The sequence below is a fragment of the Mesocricetus auratus genome, unplaced genomic scaffold (genome assembly GCF_017639785.1).
Source record: "Mesocricetus auratus isolate SY011 unplaced genomic scaffold, BCM_Maur_2.0 Super-Scaffold_100011, whole genome shotgun sequence".
Classification (NCBI taxonomy): domain Eukaryota; kingdom Metazoa; phylum Chordata; class Mammalia; order Rodentia; family Cricetidae; genus Mesocricetus; species Mesocricetus auratus.
This window is the reverse complement of record NW_024429195.1, coordinates 44,533,661-44,547,629: the sequence shown is the minus strand read 5'-3', so window position 1 is coordinate 44,547,629 and position 13,969 is coordinate 44,533,661. Positions and strand designations below refer to the sequence as shown.

At 47.5% G+C, this 13,969-nt stretch overlaps 1 protein-coding gene across 11 annotated transcripts in view; it reads left to right on the top strand.

The window, feature by feature from the left end:
- R3hdm2 (R3H domain containing 2) overlaps positions 1 to 12,214 on the top strand; it is a 103,475-nt gene extending 91,261 nt beyond the window's left edge. For all 11 annotated transcript variants that reach the window (XM_040754748.1, XM_040754745.1, XM_040754747.1 and 8 more), the window contains 7 exons: positions 91 to 245; positions 1,564 to 1,664; positions 6,515 to 6,684; positions 8,060 to 8,207; positions 10,080 to 10,177; positions 10,531 to 10,615; positions 11,254 to 12,214. In XM_040754748.1, the coding sequence (XP_040610682.1) occupies positions 91 to 245; positions 1,564 to 1,664; positions 6,515 to 6,684; positions 8,060 to 8,207; positions 10,080 to 10,177; positions 10,531 to 10,615; positions 11,254 to 11,594 (1,098 nt within the window). In that variant the 3' untranslated portion in view covers positions 11,595 to 12,214. The remainder of the gene's footprint in view (positions 1 to 90; positions 246 to 1,563; positions 1,665 to 6,514; positions 6,685 to 8,059; positions 8,208 to 10,079; positions 10,178 to 10,530; positions 10,616 to 11,253) is intronic.
- The last annotated feature ends 1,755 nt before the right edge of the window (positions 12,215 to 13,969 follow it).

Here is a 13,969-nt window from a genome sequence, read left to right as displayed (position 1 = left end):
AGTGGGGAGGGACTTGTGTTGGGCTGGTGATGAGCAGCCTGCGTGGTGAGCTCAGTAAGCTGACCCCTACTCATGCTCTTGTTCACCCAGGTCCCGGTGGGCAGTGACTCACAGAATGTGGTCCAGCCGCCTTTCCAGCAGCCCGTGCTGGTCCCTGCCAGCCAGTCTGTGCAGGGAGGCCTCCCAGCAGGGGGTGTGCCTGTGTACTACAGCATGATCCCACCAGCTCAGCAGAACGGTACGAGGTGAGGACTGCTGGAGAGCCTGGACAAATGTCCCACTGACCTTCAGCAACTGCCAACTGTCCCTTTGTCTCCACTGGTGTAAGAAAGCCAAGACTTAGGACCCCCAGTGTCCTGGCACAGTGACACACAGGCAGTCAGCACTTGGGAGGCTAATGCATTAGGGTCACAGCTTGAAAGCCAGCCTGGACTACCTGCCAAAACCAGGGTCAGAAGTGTGTGAGGAGGGAGCCTCTCCTTCCCTCCTCATGGGTTTGGTGTTTATAGAGAGTTTAGCAGCAGAAACTGCTTGCTTCCCAGACATAGATTAGAATGGCCCCAGTCTTGTTATTCAGTCAGCCAGACTCAGCTGTGAGATAGGGACTGGTCATCATTAGAAGAACCAATGTTACAGCATTCTTACATAGTTGTTTCTTACTGTAGAGAAAGGACAGATCATAGCAGTAGAAGGGATATCTTAGAAATAATCTAGTCTGCTACCTTTTTTGTTTTCTTTCTGTGTTTCTTTGTTTGTTCTTTGGTTTTTCCAGACAAGGTCTCACACTGTAGACCAGACTGGCCTCCAACTCAGAGATTCCCCTGCCCCCCTGCCTTTGCCTCTCATCTCTAGCTGATCACAAACAGATTTCTGTGAGTTCCAGGCCAGGCTGGTCTATAGAGAACATCCCAGGACAGCCAGGACACAGTGAAACCCTATTTCCAAAAAAAAAAAAAAAGTTATTAATTAATTAAATAGATGAGATTCAAGTGGGAATCTTAACAAACCTAACCAAAGCCACACAGCTGAATAGACATGCAGCTGAAGTAGAATTGTATGTATTTCTGTGTGTCTAGCTCCAGTCTGTGTTTATCTGTCTTTTTATGTGTGTATCTCCATGTTGTTTTTTCTCCTGTTTGTATTTAGGTGACACCAAGTGTTACCACTGTATGTGCACCCTCAGTCATTCCCCCTTAGTTGTTTTACCCTTTCTTCCTAGCACTGTGGGTCTAACCCCAGCTTGTTTAGTACCTCATGTTTGTAAAACCTGTGTGTACACACGTGTATGTGTTTCATGCTCATACTGTTGAGAAGAGCATGTGCTGCTAGCGTCCCATATTTAGCACTGATTAGCAGCTTCCTAATTGAAAGATGATCAAGTACAAATATATATAATTAGGTTTGAACTGATGAGTGATTTTAGAAATTGCATGGCAAATTGGTCTGGGAATGGCTTGTAGCTGCTGCTACTTCCCACAGGGGAGGCCTGGGAAGCAGCAGCTGTCTGCCAGCAACCATGTTTCTCCCCCTGTCCCTTCACTCTCCTTTCTTCTCATCTCCCAGCCCTTCTGTGGGGTTTCTGCAGCCTCCTGGCTCTGAGCAGTACCAGATGCCTCAGTCTCCCTCTCCCTGCAGCCCACCACAGGTACCACAGCAGTACTCAGGTAAGAGGGTAAGGCATCTGGGAGGGCTTGGGCTCCGGCAGGGTCATATACTACTGAAGGCTTACATTGTACTGCAGTGGAGGTTCACAGGTGAGCTGTGACCTCATCACAAAGCTAAGTCTTGCTCTGAGTGTGGCGTTTAGGCCTCGACCCTGATGCTCAGAAGGTACTACAGAAAGCTGATGGGTCTGAGCTACATGCTGAGTTCTTTGTTCTCTGGCTGTCTGAGTGCATGTGTATGGGGGCAGGTTTCACCCGTGCACTTGCTGTGTAAACTCCTTACGTGTCATGCACTCATCCTTTAGACAGCTTTTTCTCTTAGGAATGCTTTTTACACATCATAGGTCTGCTTAGCAGATTTTGGTGTGTATCCACATACATGTGATTTTGTTTGTTTGTTTGTTTGTCTTGGTTTGGTTTTTCAAGGCAGGTTTAGCCCTGACTGTCCTGGAAGTCGCTCTGTAGAACCAGAGCTGGGCTTAAAGGCATGGACCACCACTGCCAGACACTGTGATGTTCTTATTCTGACCACAGTATATAAGGAAATCTAAGAGCCTGGTGAATGTCTTACCAGAGGCCATCATAGTCCTGGGACTGCAACATAGGTCCTTTCAACTTAGTGCCCTATGGGCATCATCTTCAGTAACAGATTCCCAGGAGGCTTTGTGCTCTATCCTTTTCTATCCAGAAACTAAATGGACTTTATGCTACACGGCTGTAGGTCCCCCTTCTGCCCTCCGGCATACCAAGGGTAATTGCCCTTGTTTGCTTCCCTCTCAGCCCGCCCAGACACCTCCACACAGAGCAGCTAAAGGAACTTCAGGGCTTTGGGAAAGGAATCTCTCTCCTTTCTTTCTTCTTTCAAGACCGGATTTCTGAATTGTAATTCACCCTCAGGCCGTCCCCATTCCCCTTTGCTTGGGAACATCTGTGTGCCCTCTTCTGGTGAGAATGAGACATTTGGCAGGTTTTCACATGTAAGGTTTTTTTGCACTCTCACTGCTAGATCCTTTCGGGCAATTACAGAATTACTATTGCTCATAAGACATGATCTATGTCACCTTCAAAGTGACGTGACCTCTGGTGTCATTCAGACCAAACATGGATCTCTTGAAATATAAGGTCTTAAATTTATGCCCTTTAATTACCTGATTGGATTCTCCAGCTGTTTCTTACTGTCTGAAATTCTCAGTGGAAACTGTAGAAACCAGCTCCAACAATTACTGTGTACTGTGTTGGTGCTGGATACCACAGGGAATTTTCTCTCCTTCCTGTTTGTTAGGACCAGGGTGTGTGTGTGTGTGCGTGAGGGTGTGCTTGTGTGTGTGTGTGCGTGAGGGTATGCTTGTGTGTGTGTTGTTGGCAACCTTCACAGTATGTCAGTATATCTCTTTGGTCTCTGGTATCTGTTACTCAAATATAAAGTGTCTTTGGATCAAAAACAAAGAAATAGAAAAGTATATAATTTTGTGTTACTCACTTGACATGGTGCCAAACCTACTAAAGCATCTCTTGTTCTTGAGATGGCAGCATCAGCCATCTAGGCTCAGGTGAAGAAGGAAGGAGTCTGGACTCCCCAGTAGGGAAATAAGGAAACCATCTCCATCACCTGTTTTCCTTGCTGCTTTGGAGTTTCCCCAGTTGTAGCTTCTTTCTTCTCTAGATTGATTCTAAACCCTTCCAGATTGTGGCGCCCTCTGTCCTACCATTGCTAGGAGACGATGTTCACTCAACAATTAATATTTAAAGTTGTTAATACCTGCTCATGGGAGTTAAGGAAATTTTAAAAAGAAACAAGTGTTTCTTCTGCTTTCTTTTCCAGTTCCTGTTAAGTGGACAGGAATAGTCCTCAAAAGCCACCCTCTCACCTTCAGAGGACAGTCAGCCAGCCCTCCTCTCGTGTAGCAACATGGTCACTTTTCCAAAAATAAAGGCAGGGATTAGGATTGGCTGTTCCTGGAACAACTGTTGAGGTTTATTAATACCTTTTTGTAGTTGCCCAGTTCACCTCCAGGCCTGAACCTTAATTCTGCCACTGTAATGCTAGATATGACTGTATCTCCAGGAAACACTTTGTCTCCCACTGAAACCAAGACTCTCAGGTCCCCTGAGGTTTGTACAGGATTCCTGTGTGGAGCAGATGCACACAGACATGAAGTAGCAGTGGTACCGATAAATGGGCTCTGGACTCACAGTGACACAGCAGTGTGGGCACTGGAGTGCACACAGAAATAGCCTCTCACACCCACTGGCTCATTTCTAGGGGTTTTCAAAGCTGAGTGTGCTCTTCCATTTCAGAAGGATCTCCCTCTCCCTTGCCAAAAAAGGGGAGCCAAGATACTGATTTCTGTCCTGTAATTTTGGCTTAATTTCTTTTCCATAGATTTGGTCCCGGGTGGTAAGGAAGAAACCCTGTCAGTTTTCAGCTTTCTCTCTCAGTGATCTAAAAAAAATCTAAACAAAAAGCGAAAACCAATTCTGCCAGACATAAACGTCATCTGCTTGTATTTATGTGGTTTGCTCTGCCCAATCGACCTTTCTGCCCAGGGTTAATGATGCCACTTAAAAAGCCATTCACACGTCCCCTCTCCTTCCTTAGCTCTCAAGCTGAAATTGATTTCCTTATTCGGTCCCTTTTTCCCTCTTCCAACCGCTCTCAGCCCAGCTCCTTCCCCAGCCTGGTGATAAGAAGGTACTATCACTGGGCAATGGATTTTTTTTTTTTTTGCCATGTCCATTAAGAAGTGGGGACAGTTCAGCAGTTAACAGATGCCACCTGCTTTTGACTCGAGGAAGAAAAGCATAAAAACCAGCTCATCACTTGAGTAGTGCTCGGTGTCCTCGGTTCAGTGAAAGAACAGTGCTCCAGGCCAGCAGGGAGGATTGAGTGTGGAGAGTTCAGAGCAGAGACTGCAAACTAAGACTCCTGGCTTTATTTCATTGTTGTTGCTAGAAGCAGAGACAATAATACAAGGACTTTGCTCTTTTTCTTCTTCCTCGCCGTGAGCCCCAGCAGCTCCATGTGTCTGTGTGTTGGTATTAGGTGGTTCTTCTACCCTGCCTATGCTCTCACCACACACTGACACACGCCCCACCTCTCTAGCCCAGGGCTGGAGACGCAATGAGGAGTTTGAATGAGGTCAGTTGCAGTGCTGTTGGTAAAGGGTATTGGAGTGCATAGAGTTGATAAGATGGGGAAAATCATGAATACCCTGTCCCCTTTGGTGCAGAACATAGAAAGATACAAGCCTATTGCACTAAGTATTTGTGCTCTCTGATTTAATAAACCCTAGAGGCTGGGATATACACACTGGCCAGAGAATTGGATCAAATAGCTTCTGTGTCTCCTGAACTGCTTTCTGGGACCTCCTGTCTTTCCTTTTACTTTCCTATGACCAATTCTACCTGATCAAACACTCCCCTCCCATCATTGCTGGTACCCAGAGGCCATAGCATTTCCCATCATAGTGGAAATGGCAGCCTTGAGTACCAGACCGTAAAAAGAGCAGCATTGTAGCTTCTGAGCTGGTAATCCCAGTAATCCCATTTCTCCACCACCATACACGCCAGCTCATCCCAGCAAAAATACAGCTGGAAGGTCAAAGAAAACTATCATACTGAATAATCCCCTGTGTAGAACCAGAGCCCTACCTATTCCTCCCAGTGGGGACTTTCCATCAAGCTGCTACCCCCTGACTCTTTACCTTTTTACCACAAGGAAGATTGGACCTTTCCCTCCTCCACATTGTCAGTAGAGCCCTGGAATCTGCTAGTGTAGCCTTCAGAAGCTTCTGACTCTGCCACCGTTATCCTTCTGGCTACTCTCACTCAGAACCTCCTGTTTCGGTTTTCCTACCCAAAGCCCCTTCATCACCCTATTATCCAGTGCATGTACGAGGTGAGCTCTACAAGTGCTGGTCCTCTCCCAGCATCTCCAGGGTAGCATCCAAGTATCCTTCCAGAGTGCACCTCAGACTCTGCTTTCCACTCTTTGCTTAATGTCTGAGTTGCTAACATGAGGACAGTGACCAGGCTTGTTTCTTTCAGGCTTGTTTCTTTTTTTCTTTCTTTCTTTTTTTTTGGTTTTTACGAGACAGGGTTTCTCTGTATTGTTTTGGAGGCTGTCGGTCCAGCCTGGCCTCGAACTCACAGAGATCCGCCTGCCTCTGCGTCCCGAGTGCTAGGATTAAAGGCATTCGCCACCACCGCCCAGGCTTGTTTCTTATGCACTCAGTGTCCAACGTAAAGACTAACACATAGCAAATGTTCAATAAATGCCTGTTGATTAAACTTCCTAGTAGTTTTTTTTCCCCCTACAGTGCAGTTATATCTTAGCACCTCATGCCAAATTATGCCCTCTACTTGGATCTGTTCCCTTACATCACCAGCTGGTGACCAAAAGTACTTAGTAAACTGGCTTGGTGAAGCTGTGAGCTTTCATCTTCTCCAAGTTAGTTAGACTTTGCTGGCTCACCCGTAATCCTTACTGGAAACCTGCACACACCTGCAGCCCTGGCCTATGCCCCAGACATTTTAGAATCTGACCTGGGTATTTGGTAATACTCAAGTTTGACAGAATGGAGTAGTTTTCCTGCCAGTCGAAACAAAATACCTCACCAGATGAAGGGCAGGAGAATATTGGCATCTGGTCTCATATCTCTTCCACTCACACTTCACTGGTTGGGGAGAGAGAGTCCAAGGCCAGATCAGCAGCTGTCTCAGATCTCTGACAGGACACAGTTAGAACGGCCCTGAAACAAGTGGGTAGGTTTGTTGCTGGTGTTTCTATTCACAGATAATTGTACTTCCAAATAGTTTGAATTTCCAACTGCTTTTTTCATGCCAATCAGGAGTGTCACCTTCTGGACCAGGTGTTGTGGTCATGCAACTAAACGTCCCTAATGGGCCCCAGGCTCCCCAAAATCCATCCATGGTCCAATGGAGTCACTGCAAATACTACAATGTGGACCAGCGAGGTCAGAAGCCTGGAGATCTGTACAATCCTGATGGTGGCCCCCAGGTAAGTCCTCCAGCCCTTGTCTTGGCGAGGAAGGCCCAGATTCCCCTCAGGAGAAAGCCTCTTTTACAGTGCCTCTGAATGAGGATAATAAAATGTGTCCTATTTCCAGGAACCTAGTTATCTCAGAGAGGAGATAGAACACATCAGACCTTGCCTAGAGTGTATTTAAAATGGAGGATCCAGGGGTGAACATTGCTTAGTAGTAGCTCACGTGCCTAGCGAATACAAGGTTCTGTGGTATCTAAAAGATAGTACCCAAGCTGGGCAGTGGTGGTACAGGCCTTTAATCCCATCCCAGCACGCAGGATGCAGAGGCAGATGGATCCCTGTGAGTTTCAGTCAAGGCTATATAAAGAAACCCTGTTATGAAAAAAAAAAAAAAGAACACCCAAAATTGACCTCTAGCCTCCACAAACGTGCATATATATGTGTGCGTACACAAACATGTACATGTCAGGGACCCCTGCATGCCTTACAGCCTGCAAGGGAACAGTCCAAGTGAGGTGAAGAAACTCAAGTCAGAACCACTTTTTCAAGTGCTAGGTCAAAACTTCCGGAGTTTGACCTCAGGGTTTTTTTGTTTGTTTGTTTTGTGTGTTTTTTTTTAACATATTTAGCCACAGTAAAACTTAGGAAAAAGATTTCCAAATGACAGTTATCACAACAGAGCTTTAGGTGTAGCTGCAGAGAAACTCCCTGCAAAGTAGCAGAGCACCTATGACCTTTGCAGTAAGAACGAGTTCTGTTGGCTGATGATGAATGGCTTGGGGCAAGGACCTAAGGAGGAAGAGTTTGTGATGAGTATGAGGACAGGTTCTGTTGATGGAGGACGGGATCTCTTTCCTAAGGACGGCTTCTAGTCACTGAGAAACAAGGTGCAGGACAAGGGCCTAACCAGTGCTTAGATAGATAGACACTGGGCATTCAGGAAGGTGGTTCCATAGACTACAAGGGGCCACTAGGTTGTCAGACAGCATCCACTCCAGACTTCCAAACTGACCAGAAAGAAATATGCTTAAGTTTAATAAGTCTGGTTTCTCCAATGTTGTCTTTAAGCTGTGCCTCCTGCACAGACAAAATAAGGAAATAGTTTATCAAAAGTGGGTACTAAAAATACAAATGTGGCGGTCAGGCAGGTGAGTGGCTCAGTGCTTGCCTAGCACAGGGGAAGCCCTGCATTTGGTCTGGAGTGCTGGAGATAGGAACAGTAAACAGTAACACAAACCAGGAACACAAGGGTGATTTGGAGCAGCACTGTGATGTGGGCAATTCTCATAACACTCACTCCTTGTTGCTTGAGAGTGGTGAGTTGTATGCCATGGAACACACCAAGGATGTGTTTATGTGGGATAACACGTGCTCTTCTCTTTCACAGGCCAACGCACAAATGGGCAGCAGCCCTGTCACATCTCCTACCCAGTCTCCAGCACCTTCTCCTGTCACCAGCCTCAGCAACGTCTGCACTGGACTCGGTCCCCTGCCTGTCCTCACGCCATTCCCCCGGTCTGGGGGTCCTGCACAGGGTAGGGACTTAGATCAAGGTGGGCTGCTGCGGAGCTCAGCCTTCACATCCCATTCCAAGGTGGGAGATTAGAAGATAGCAGCAGGGAGGGAGAGTAGAGCTGCAACTGTGTCTGATGCCTGCTGAGGCAGAGGACTCCAGCCTCCCCCTGCTGCTCCCGCATGCTCCAGTCCCCTGCACACACTTGGTGTTTACTACCAAGTACGGTAAAAAGAGAGGAACAAGTTCATTCAACTTTGCACTGAACAGAAGAGCTCAGCCCAGCATCAGTCTGGACCAGAGAGCTGCGAGTGTGAGCTGTGTCAGAACAGTGTGGGATTTGTCTGATTAAGATTTTTTTTAGCTGGGCATGCCTCAGGAGGTAGAGGCAGGAGGATCTCTGTGAGCTTTAGGCCAGCCTGATCTGAAACGTGAGTTCCAGGACAGCCAGGGTAGTCAGTTACACAGAGAAACACTGGGGGGGGGGGGCATTTTTAAATGATGTGCGTGCTGGGAACCAGCCCAGGTTCCCTGCAAGAACAGTAAATGCTCCTAACTATGAGCCATCTCTCCAGCTCCAAGAAAAGTGTGAACACTGAATTTCAGTTCAAACATCTGGGTTTGAATTCCAGGAAAAACTAACTTTGTGACGTTGAACAAGTTACTTAAACTTAGACGTAGACCTGATTTTTCTCATCCATAAAATGGGGTAAGCATGCATAAGATGGAAATAGTCTTGTAAATTTACAATTAAAAAATTGTAAATGTGGGCTGGAGAGATGGCTCAGAAGTTAAGAGAACTGACTGTTCTTCCAGAGGTCCTGAGTTCAATTCCCAGCAATCACATGGTGGCTCACAACCATCTACAATGCAATCTGGTGCCCTCCTCTGGTATGTAGGCAGAACACTGTATATGTAATAAATAAATAAACCTTTAAAAAATTGTAAATGCTCCAAAACAAATGACTTTTTTAATAGTAAGCCCACACAATACTTAGTATATCCCAGACATTGCTACAAGTGCTTTGCATGCCATGTTCAGAGAGCTGTCCAACAGAGAGGAACTCCCCAGCATTGCATTTCTAGTTACAGAGCCAATGTTTCTGACTGGCATCAGACTCTTAAGTGTGTGTGCTCTTGTCCACTACTCTGCATTGCCTCTTTCATGGGTCAGAAACCCACAAAGGAGAGGAAGGACACTCATAAAGCTCAAGGTTCTTCCTCAGTCATTTTCCTCTTCTTGAGACTAACTCTCATTATGCCAGGCTGGCCCCCGTCTCCCAAGTGCTGGAATAATAGGCATTTACCATTGCACTTAACTCTTCCCTGGCCATTTACATAGCGTCTGTAGTGGGCAGAACTGAGGTGAAGGGATCTGATAGTCCTGCTAAGAATTTAAGAGGAGACACAGCCCTTAATTTGTTTTATTTTGTTGTTCTGAGACAGGATCTTACTTACTATGTAGCTATGGCTGTCCTAGAACTGTCAGTGTAGACCAGACTGACCATGAACCCACAGAGATCTGCCTGCCTCTGCTGAGTGGTGGGATTAAAGGTGTGTGCCACCACATAAGAGTACAACTTTAGGTTTTTCAAGACAGGGTTTCTCTGGGTAACAGCTCTGGCTGTCCTATAACTTGCTCTGAGACCAGTCTGGCCTTAAACTCACAGAAATCTACTTGCCTCTGCCTCCCAAGTGCTGGGATTAAAGGTGTGCGCCACCATCACCACCACCTGGCAATAGTATAACTCTCAAATTACTTACATGGATACTCCCATTATAGAAAAGGTAGGAGCAGTATGTATTGTTGCTGTTTATCTCCAAAGCCTCTTGAAGTCTCATAATGGACATACTGTAAAACTCAAGCTTCTAAAACACCTGTTCTTCCCCCTAGGTGATGGGCGATATTCCCTGTTGGGTCAGCCATTACAATACAATCTGTCCATCTGCCCTCCCTTGCTCCATGGCCAGTCAAGTTACACGGTGCACCAGGTGAGAGTGTCACTATCAGTCTTAGGGCCACGAGACTCCCCTTCTCATGTGGTCTCCTGTCTGTGAGCCATCTGCTTTATCTGTGTCCAGTGGAGTGGACACAGAAGATAACACAGATGGGCACAGTAAAAAGGAGTTTTACCCACTCCTTTGCTCATGACTCCCACGTCAGTGGGAGAGGGAGAGGGAGAGGGAGAGGGAGAGGGAGAGGGAGAGGTTTTGTGTCCAGTTGCCACTCCCTGGGAAACCTAACTATATGGCGAGGCAGACCCTCAGGGTGGAGTGCTGCTCCTTAGCCTTTGGGCAGACACTGGGACACAGGGCAGTAAATGTTATTCACTTGGATGTTAAAGGGACAGAGTGGATTGAAGCACGGAAACCGAGGCAAGAGACAGGCACTGAAATCCGCCTCCACTGACCTAGGGACAGCAGATGTCGGTGAGTAGCTGGACTCCCGACCCCGGAAAGAAATGCCCTTCATTGCCATCTCAGCGGAGTGGGGAAGCTGGTGTGGAGTGAGGAAAATGGAGTTGTCTTTGCTTATGAACAGGCAAAAGGTAGAGAAGTGAAGTATCTGTCCCTGAGCAAGCCATCCAGGGTCCTGAGGTAGACCATCATAGACATTTGTTATAGCACGATGACAGGAGTGGCTATGCCTCTCGATAAGCAGTTTCCTAATTTAGGACATCTCCCTTGGTCATCCTAGACCAGATTTGGGGTTGGTGGAGAGCATGGGAGAGGAGCTTTCTTCCTCAGGCCTTCCATGCTAGGCATACAAGGTCTTTGGGACTCCACATTCTACAGCTGTTGACAGCTGTACACCCCCTGTAAAGGAGTGGAGTTCTAATCCTCAGTCCTTATTTGTATCTCTGGGCTAGAGAGAGGAGGGGTCTGTGTCTGTCTAGCTGCTCCAACACCCCCCACCCCAGAGTCTCCATGAGGATAAGCTGGGCTGATGTGGGGAAGTTAAATGGGAGAGGCAGGACTTTTCTTGTCTGGCTAGGTCAGTGACTCTGCCAGGCCACGTACAGTCAGTGCCCGGGCCTCACACTGCTTCATCTTTCCTCCGCTCTCAGTGCTGGGGAGGGTGCTGGAGGTGACAGACCTCCCTGAAGGAATCACTCGTACAGAGGCAGACAAACTCTTCACCCAGCTTGCCATGGCTGGTGCCAAGATCCAGTGGCTGAAGGATGCTCAGGGGCTGCCTGGTGCAGGTGGTGGGGACAACAGTGGGACTGCTGAGAATGGCCGACACGCGGACCTCGCTGCCTTGTACACTATAGTGGCCGTGTTCCCCAGCCCCTTGGCTGCCCAGAACGCCTCCCTTCGCCTCAACAACTCTGTGAGTCGCTTCAAACTTCGAGTGGCCAAAAAGAACTACGACCTGAGGATCCTGGAGCGAGCCAGCTCCCAGTAAATGGGGGAGGAGGGGCTGGCACAGTAGGAGTGGGCCGAGGCAGAACTGGACCGGAGTCTACCACCTTATGGCTGAAGAGAGAAGCAGACAGATTCTCACACCGGCATGGGACTCCTTTCCACTCCCTTGCCATGGGTCCCTTTTTTCCCTTTGGTCCCCTTCTGTTTCCCTCCTTCCCATCCTCTTCTGCCATTTTTTTTATCTTCTCCTACCATGGAAGTAATTTCTTTCATATTTTTTGGTCAAGTAGAATTGAAAGGGTCCCACACTCCCCTCTTCTCCCATTTCCTCACCACCCAGTCTCCCCTCCTCTCTGGTCTTCATGAATATATTTATATGGACAGAATTAAGAAAAGTAAATTGATTTCCCCATTCTCTCACTTCCCCTTCTTGCCTCCCCAAACCCCACAGAGTTAAAACCTGGGACCCCATCCCCAGAACACTGTATATTGTTTGTTTGGGGTTTGTGCCACAGTAACAGACACAGTATTCAATTGCACATACAGATGTTTGCTGGGTGTATTCACTGTACATTTTATTTAATCTGGTTTTTTGTTTGTTCGGGGAGTTACTGGGGGGAGGTTGGTTTTGTTTATAAATATAAAAAAAGCAAAAACCTGTCACTGGGCATCAATCACTGTCTCTGTTGACGATTGGTGTGAGTGTGAGTTGGGCTAGAGGCTCTGAACAGTTCACTTCCACAATTGCTGGAAGGCTTCTGTCGCTTAGACGATTTCCCTAGCGTGTGCACATAGATTTCCCTAACCTCTTCCTTCTGGCCCCTCCTCTTTCCGGTACACAATTCTGATAGTTGGCTGGGTCTCTGGAGCTGTGGTCTGTGGTTCTCAAACTGCAAACTGCTCTTCATCAAGCACGTTGCTCCTCAGCTGTGGGCCTTTATGTCTGTATCAGAGGTTCCTTCTTGCCCGTTAATCTGCCACTCACTGCAGCCTTGCTACTGAGCTGGACGAGTCAAGTCCAGAACTGAGTCAAGAGGCTGGCCTCCTTTCTGTCTTCTGAAGCACCCTTCAGGGTGTGGAAATTGCACCTCTAATCCTAAAAGCCAAGAGTCAGGTTCTTGGGCAAACACATGTGGATGTCCATAAATCCAGCTGCAGTGCCCAGCTGTGTCAGCGTAGCACACACACCTGTCCTTGTCCCTCGTGCAAGAAGAAGTTGACTGCAGAGTCTTCAGGCCATCTCAGTGCTACAGCCTGGCAGAGCAGCGCCAGTAAAGAGCCCAAAGCCATACTGCATTCTCTCTCTCTCCCTCCCTCCCTCCCTCTCTGTCTGTCTGTCTCTCTCTCTCTCCCTCTCTCTCTTTCTCTCTCTCTCTCTCTCTCTCTCTCCCTCCCTCTCCCCCCCTCTCTGTCTGTCTGTCTCTCTCTCTCTCCCTCTCTCTCTTTCTCTCTCTCTCTCCCTCCCTCTCCCCCCCTCTCTCTGTCTGTCTGTCTGTCTGTCTCTCTCTCCCTCTCTCTCTCTCTCTCCCTCCCTCTCCCCCTCTGTCTGTCTGTCTGTCTCTCTCTCCCTCTCTCTGTCTGTCTGTCTCTCTCTCTCTCTGTGTCTCTGTGTGTCTCTCTGTCTGTCTGTCTGTCTGTCTCTGGGTGTTGGGTGTGAGCATGTTGGCACATACCGTCCTTTAATCACAGTACTAGGAAGCAGACAAGCAAAACTCTGAGTCTAAGACCAGCATGAACATAGCAAGTTCCAGAACAACCAGGACTGCATAGTGAGACTTTCTTAAAAACAAAGGCTTGCTTTGGCTGTCCTCTGTCTGATAACCCACAGATAGAGAATTCAGCTACTCCATCGGCCTGTGCTGGGTATCAAGAGTCGAGAGGTTAGAACTGCAATTAAAATAATAGACGCTGCCAGGCAGTGGTGGTGACGCACACCTTTAACTCCTAGAGGCAGAGGCAGGCGGATCTCTGAGTTGGAGGCCAGCCTGGTCTACAGACCAAGTTCCAGGACAGCCCAGGCTACAAAGAGAAACCCTGTCTCAAAAACCAAATAAATAAATAGGTAAATAAATGAGGTTAAAGCTGTAAGGCTTGTCTGTCTTTAGCTTCTAGAGGATACAGATCTCACAAGGGAAGGGAACATTATTTATAGATGATAACAACTCATTCTGTGACCCTCAGAGTGGCTCACTGGGTAAATGCTTGCTGCTGAGCCTAGCAACCGGAGTTTGATCCCACAACAAGGGGAAAGCTGACTGGTAAGTTGTCCTTTTGTCACTACTCATGTTAAGAGACATGCACCAATAAATATGCAGCATGTAGTTAATGTATTTAAATGTATTTTTAAAAATAAATCTCACGCCGGGCGTTGGTGGCACACGCCTTTAATCCCAGCACTCAGGAGGCAGAGGCAGG